Source organism: Macadamia integrifolia, chromosome 4 (assembly GCF_013358625.1).
Source record: "Macadamia integrifolia cultivar HAES 741 chromosome 4, SCU_Mint_v3, whole genome shotgun sequence".
NCBI lineage: Eukaryota > Viridiplantae > Streptophyta > Magnoliopsida > Proteales > Proteaceae > Macadamia > Macadamia integrifolia.
The window spans coordinates 10,062,746-10,070,181 of record NC_056560.1 but is presented as its reverse complement, the minus strand read 5'-3'; the positions used below and the strand labels follow the sequence as shown (position 1 = coordinate 10,070,181).

General features: G+C 35.7%; 1 protein-coding gene across 4 annotated transcripts in view; it reads left to right on the top strand.

Moving 5' to 3' along the window:
* LOC122077013 (deoxynucleoside triphosphate triphosphohydrolase SAMHD1 homolog) overlaps positions 1-7,224 on the top strand; it is a 13,910-nt gene extending 6,686 nt beyond the window's left edge. Inside the window, exons 8-22 of one of the 4 annotated variants that reach the window (XR_006139677.1) lie at positions 2,038-2,076; positions 2,235-2,299; positions 2,437-2,499; positions 2,856-2,911; positions 2,997-3,070; positions 3,220-3,312; positions 3,399-3,500; positions 3,644-3,724; positions 3,805-3,896; positions 4,017-4,032; positions 5,449-5,559; positions 5,665-5,760; positions 5,860-5,929; positions 6,280-6,329; positions 6,730-7,224. Coding sequence is in view for 2 of the 4 variants with exons in the window: in XM_042642727.1 (XP_042498661.1) it covers positions 2,038-2,076; positions 2,235-2,299; positions 2,437-2,499; positions 2,856-2,911; positions 2,997-3,070; positions 3,220-3,312; positions 3,399-3,500; positions 3,644-3,724; positions 3,805-3,896; positions 4,017-4,032; positions 5,449-5,559; positions 5,665-5,760; positions 5,860-5,877 (906 nt within the window). In the remaining 2 variants the exon portion in view is untranslated. Of the gene's footprint in view, positions 1-2,037; positions 2,077-2,234; positions 2,300-2,436; positions 2,500-2,855; positions 2,912-2,996; positions 3,071-3,219; positions 3,313-3,398; positions 3,501-3,643; positions 3,725-3,804; positions 3,897-4,016; positions 4,033-5,448; positions 5,560-5,664; positions 5,761-5,859; positions 6,157-6,279; positions 6,612-6,729 lie in introns of those variants that run through there. The other 3 variants (XR_006139676.1, XM_042642727.1, XM_042642726.1) reach the window with 3 other exon arrangements.
* Positions 7,225-7,436: the final 212 nt, after the last annotated feature.

The window sequence follows — 7,436 nt, the reverse complement described above, 5'->3', positions numbered from 1 at the left end:
CTCCCCCCCCCCCTCCCCCCATATTCCAATGACCATGTGACTATTTGTAGTGACATTTGCATTGAAGCATATTTTCTCTTGTATTTTCCTTATGGGAAGATTTGCTTTTTATATTTTATTCTGTAAGTTTGTCATTCATTAAAATCTGCGGGGGGATTGGGGGTGCGGAAGAGAATTGTATGTATAATGTTTAGAGTGCCAACTGACTTGGTTCCCAGAATAGGTGGCATGGCCAACCACCTTTCTGTTCTTCAAATTGAGAATTCAAGTTGCATATACACCCTAGACATGGCAATTTTAATGCTTTCGGACTTGATATAGAGTGCAGTTGCTTGGTACACTTAGGTATGCAGTTTGGACTCCAGGCCAAGGATTTGATGATTAATATCAGATCTGAGATTGTTCCCATGCAATACAAATCAGGATCAATAAGTATCAGCTGAGCCACTAGATTAAGCTACTGTTGCCAGTGGATGGATGGATACACTCTGTATTACAGATTGGATAGGTCCCATCAGAATCAGGTTATTCCCCACCCATGCATGGGACTCGGCACTAGCAAATAAGTGTAACAAAGCAGAAGTGTTGGGTTCAATAAACTAATGATTTTAGTTAATGGATGCTCTTTTTGTAGCATAATTTACACTAGACTGTGACTTGCACAATTTGCACTGAATTTATGGTGAAAATGTTGTTTTTGGCTATTAATTGGACCTAATTATGAAGATGATAAAAACGATGCAATATTTACTATATATATTAAATGGTAGGGAGAAGGGTTCTCTGGCCTACCTGTATGGAGAACCCACCAATATGGGGTGGGTTACGGTTTGTCAATAGGGGGAGGAGGAAAGAGTTAGAGAGGGAAGCTGCTAGTGTAGCCTCCTCCAGCAGCTCAGAGTTACTTTTCCCTAATTGGTAAAAGGGTCTTCATAGGCAGTTATTTATACTCAATGGAGGTTGATTTGGTGATTATGACCATTGGATGTAAAATTTATCATCTGGATAGGCTGGTGGCCCAACTCGATTATATGGCCCGCCATTTTTTATTGGACCTTTCGCCCTCGTAATCTCGTATTTTCTGCAATCCAAGTCCAACTCTATATTTGAAACATAAAAAATTCCAGCCACTCTTTTTACCTTTGTTTATCACTCGGCAAAGTCTGATTCAGGTGTAACTTGACGAAAGTGGAGGCTGACACGGACATGACGTCCACATAGTTTGGGACTCAACCAAGCTGGCCATGTGGCAGATATAGTGCAAATAATTTATGCTATTTTGTCTTTGGCACATCCTCTTCTTGTATTCAGTGCCTAAGAAATTAGTAGATAATATATTGATTACATTGTTAAGTGTGTCAGACCAGTAACCAATCAGAAAGGGAAGTGAAAACTAGAAGAAAGAAATAAATACCGAATTGAGTTTAGTGTAATGAACCCTTACTTTTTCCTTTTATTACGTGAGTATTGCTACTGTAATTTTGATCGTCTTATCATTATTATTAGTTCTTTTTATTACTATTGTTAACTTTTTGTAATCTAATTTTTACTGTTACTAGATTCCGGCAAACTGGTTAATACTTAGGGAAGTGAAAACTAGAAGAAAGAAATAAATACCGAATTGAGTTTAGTGTAATGAACCCTTGTTTTTTCCTTTTATTACTTGAGTATTGCTACTGTAATTTTTATCGTCTTATCATTATTATTAGTTCTTTTTATTACTATTGTTAACTTTTTGTAATCTAATTTTTACTGTTACTAGATTCCGGCAAACTGGTTAATACTTAGTGGTTCTTTCATTCATGAGGCATATTTTAATCGCTTTAACTCTTCTAATACTGCAATTGTTAACATTTTTCTTTTTTCTTGGGCTCTGGGGAGGTGATTTGGAGTTGAGGTTTTGACCAATATATTAGCGTCACTTTTAATAGATGCTTCTTGAGATAAATATGAAAAGTAAATTTTTTTTTTAGTGAAGTTAATTATAACCATTGGAATAACTAAATCTTTTTTTTTTTCCACCCCTTCTTCTAACAGGAAATGATTCTTGCTAGCTCTGAATTTGCTGTGCCAAAAGTAAAGTCATTTTGACACTGATTTTTAGTAGCTTAAGTCTCTTTATATCTTATTTCTCTATTAAGTGCCTGTCAGTTCAAATTTTATTTTATTTCTCTCTTCTTAGGCATATGGCTCTGTGCCATACTTTACCTGGTTCTCTTTGTTTAAATTTATAGAGCACGGAGAAGGAATTCTTGTATGATATTGTTGCAAATGGTCGAAATGGAATAGATGTTGACAAGTAAGCATCTTCTGGTGACAAAATTTTCTTATTGAACATGGTTTTGGCCCTCCAACCCTTTGTAATTATTTTTTATGCTTGTACATTGACTTTTACATAAGACAGTAATGATATAAAGATTTTTACCCATTTTGTAGGTTTGATTACATTGCCCGTGATTGTCGAGCTTGTGGTCTTGGCTGCAGTTTTCAGTTTGAAAGGTTTGTTTCCTTTTGGGATGGCTTAGTCATGTTAGTGAATACTGATCGTCAAGTTTAGACTTTCAAATCTGAAATCTTCCAAGGTAAAACTACAGGCTTTTAGAGACTTTTCCTTTCCAATAAATGTGTAAAGAATGTTACCATGTAATTCTTGATTGGAAGAGTAAAGGTTATTGCTTTTTTTGTGATGTAGTTGTTGCGGGTCATTGAATACTGTATAGTTGCAATAAAGTCAGATTGCCTTGTAAATGTGTTGTGGTTTAAATGTTTATGCTTTTCCAACTTGCAAGTGTTTGAAAATTTGAAATGTTTTTATCAGTTAAATTGATAGAACTACTTTTTGAGTTCTTTTGCAGATTGATGGAAACTATGCGTGTTATTGACAACGAAATATGCTACCGTGCCAAGGATTGTTAGTATTTCCCATTCTTTGGAAATTTCAGCAATGCTTGATTTTTGTTGTATTTCTTCTGCTTATCTCTGAATGATTTGGCCAGATCTTTCTGTCTACAAGCTGTTTTCAACTCGTGCTGATCTGTATCGAACTGTCTATGCACATTCAAAAGTGAAGGTACATGTCAATGATAAAATTCTGTGATTGATTTATGTCTGAGATTTCTATAGTTGGCATGAAGTCATACTCCAGTTCTTATTCTGCTGTTTTCTATTTTTGAAACCTAATATATGTATTCCATCTGAACTGTTAATTTTCATTTCTAGGCAATAGAACTCATGTGTGTGGATGTATTGGTAGAAGCGGACAGTTATCTAAAAATTTCTTCTCAGATCAATCGACCTGCTGACTTCTGGAAGGTTTGATAGTTGTTGGAGTTTGCTATTAATATTGTTAATTTTTCCATCATATGTCCACTAATTTTCTGTCATTCTGGGTATTGTAGTTGGATGATACCATACTAAAAAGAATTGAAACAGATACCAGCGATGAGCTGAGGGTTTCAAGGGATTTGATTCAACGTATCCGTAGACGGGATTTGTACCAGGTATTGATGTTTTCTGATTCTTCACCTCTGTTTTGTTGTTTGTGTATCCAAAGAGGGGAACTTAGTACTGGTGCATGTCTGGCTATTTTTTGTCAACTAATTTATATTTTGTTTCCTAATGTTCCATGTGCTGTTTATGGCAGTATTGCAATGAGTTTGCTGTTCCGATTGATGAATTAGAGCACTTCAAACCTGTCACCGCTCAAGATATTGTTTGTTCGCAGGTTATTTAAAATCTGTTCTATATCGTGTAGTGCAGAATAGCTCCTGTTGTGGTTCTTAATAAAAATTCAATTAAATGCAGAAAAGTAGTGAAGTCACTCTAAGAGAAGAGGATGTCATTGTTAGTAATGTCAAGATTGATTTGACTCGTGGAAGGCGCAGTCCTCTTGAGAGGTAGTTGAGAAAGAATGGAATCCTTGTTGATTCTCTTTTTTCAGATATCTCTATCAAAACAATTGTTATGTTTTTTTTTAACTGTTTTTATATTTTGTTGTGCATGTGTTACCTCCACAGCATCAAGTTTTTCCAGGTTTGTTGCTGTCTCTCTCTCTCTCTCTCTCTCTCTCTCTCTCTCTCTCTCTTTCTCTGTTTTAGGCTCAGTTTAAATACCTAGGTTTTCCTTTACATGGATTAGGATGAGTTGATATCTTTTACTCGTTATTTCTAATGGCAATGGCTTTGAATCTCAGCAAACAATGATTTATTGGAGAGATCGTATAATCTGATCCTAACTCTCTTTAGAACTCTAGACCAAGGAAAAGGAAACATAAAATAATTTTTAGATGACAGGGAAAATAGAATTAATGGTCACACCACTTTATCAACTGTTAATCTACAGTGGTTGCTTATTTCTGCAGGCTATAATTTGAATGAGCAGTATTAAACCCGAAAGCGATTAGATTGACCTAAGACTGAGGCAAATAAAAATTTCATAATATTATTGGATAGGTACTTAAATATGGCATGCAAAAGCCTATGGATTGACAATGTAATGTTTTTTAAGCATCTATGGGTGATTAGATGTTGTAAGTCCACTGCAATCTTGGTTGTAACACGGTAGTGTATCTTGTCAATTGTGTCACCAGGTGGCTTATTTGTTATGAAAGTCCAGTGGCAATTTTCTTTCTTTCGACTTTGATTCACTATTTTCTCAAATTTGGATGTTGATGATCTTAGTTCTATTGCTTTTGAATCTGGTTCACCATCAGTCTCGAATTTGGATGCTGGTGATCTTAGTGACTAGAGTTCCTTTCACAGTCTCTAATACCTACATGTGTCTGAAATTTCTTCGTCGTCTGAGAAGTTTTTCTTGAATATGATATGTGAATATAGCATATTCTTCATAATCTTTAGAACTTGACTGTCCTTTCCTTGAAACTGCACAAGTGTACGTCTTTTTCTTTCCATTGGATCGTGGTCTGATTGTCGACTTCATAGGGTCGATCATGTGTTGATTTTCCTTACATTTTACAAGACTCGAGGATGAGCCTTTTTTAATTGAAGGGGAATTATGCGAACCTGGTCTAAAAAATGGTTGTAAATTGCTATTTTGCTAGTATTTGGTTGTGGGCTTTTGTTTCAGCTGTTTTTACTTTTAATGGGCCTAATTACGAAGGCACAATTTTTTAGATTCATAGGGATTCACAAGTTTAATGTCTCATTTATTGGAGTTAGATTAAGATGCTTATTAGCTAGATAGAGCTCTGTTTTGAGTCTTATTAATGTTAGTGTAGTCAGTGTTAGTTCTCAAGTCTATTACATTACTTAGCGGTTAGTCTGCTAGATTTTGTTTGAAATTTTTAAAGCTAACTTTGTTTCCTGAACTTTACCGAGAGAAACATTGACCATTGATTGTCTCTCCCTTGTTGATTTGTTTCTGAAGGAAAATCTATTTACGGTTTAGATATAATTTATTTTAGATTAAGTAAACAGTTCTTCATGACAGGACTATGATAGCAATGAGAAACTTTCTATAAAGGAGGAGGACATCAGCCTTCTGCTGCCTGCATCTTATCAAGATATGATCGTGAGGGTGTACGCTAAAAAGCATGACCTGGTTTGTGGAAAACAGTATTGGAGATCATCCATCAGTTCTATTTTTATTTATTGATTTCTTAGTCAATGACATTTTTCTTTTGGGGGTGGGGAATATGTTGAACAGGTCAAGTCAGTTTCTGAAGCCTTTGAAAATTATCAGCGTCGGATGTATGGAAACACAAAACAAGTCCATGCGACACCAGAGAAGAAGAAACGGAAAGTATAAAAGTTGCCATGTTCTTGCTTTTCTCACCTCCTTTCTTTTTGTTTTTGTCAGTTGCAACATACATAAATTCACTTTGCTTGGAGTTTTACACAGAAATTAGCAGAATGCTGATGAACCCAAGTTTGACCACTGTTGCTCGTAAGTCCATGGTAGCCACCCAAGGGTAATCACTCTCAACCCTGTAGAAAAACTTACTTTGGATTACCATTCTACTGCATTTATAGGTTATAGCCCCTTTGTCTTGTAAAGGCGGGTATAAGCTTCTGTAAAACTCTATCCATGGTGTTGTTGCCTTGGCTATGGGAATTGTTGTAGCCTATTGGTTTGTTTTCCACTTGTATATACCAATTCAGTTCTCCTGAAAATTGGGCACAAATGCCTTTCTAAGCATTGGTTGGTTGAAATTTTGGAACACTGGCTTAACATCATTTTTGTTATGTCCAATGATTAATTTTTTCCCATGAGGAATGCAGCATTGGTTTAATTTTTATGCCAATTTCTTGGAAACTTCAGGCTGGGGAATGGAGCCTAAATCTAGATTCAGCTGCTCAATATATGTGGCTGTAAGTATGGTGTCTGTCTTACTGGATCCCCTCCATTTTACTAACCTTTCTAAATTATTATATTTTCTTAACCAATTCTTGATAATTGTGTCACATTACCTCCCCCACCAAAATTGGTTTTACGTACATATCTGTTTAATTGCAAGGGAAATTAAAGGAAGGAAATTGAAAATTTTCAAACCTAAAATGGAAACCTCTGTAACCATTACTCAGCATTATTATATAAACTACTTAATATCTTACCTTAGTAATGATACTTTTTAGATGATATTTATATTTTAACTTTTCAAATCTGAGGGATTCAGATGCAAAGTAATGGAAAATTTAATAACCCAATATTGAATGATTTGACCCAAGATATAATCATGTTGGGTATTGATTACGAAATTTTCATTTTTAGGTTCGAGATTTTTACTACCCTTCCTGAGTGGGAGGGGAGTGCATATCGAGCACATGAAGGTCATGAGAATGTGTTTTGTAACTTGGCTACAATCAATACAAGTCCCTGACAGCTTACTTAGGTGTGCAACCTTCATATCATGTTAGCTGAGGGGTGGGTAATCAGCAAGTTATGTTAGTGTTTGGAATTTTAAAAAGTCTATTAAACAAGAGCGTTTGGGTATTTGGGTTGAGGTAGACTTGATGAGAAGACATGAACCTAACACATCAAAACCCATGTCCACCCTCAGTTTACACCAAATTCAACTTTTAGGTTTGGATTTATAAGGTGTTTTGATTTGATTTGATGTTAATAGCTTCCTTCTGTCAACGGAAAATGGATGACTGGTGTGAATAGAACCAACCTTATGATGCTGTAGTGGTGGGTGGGGAGCTTAGTCTGTGGACCTTCCTCTGAATGGGGTCAATTTTTCATTCTGGCTACATTTGTTTTGACAAAAAATGGGTGGACATTAGAAATTGGGCATAAAAAAAAAAAAAAAAAAAAAGGTAGGGTATGTAAATAGTCATGAATTTACGGGTGTGCCTCAAGCCTTCTGATAAAATGGGTCCCGCTGTTCCAGATGGCACCATCGCAAACTCCATGCTCTCTCTCTCTCTCTCTCTCTCTGTCTCTCTCGCTTTACTTATTGGATTATTGATGAGAAG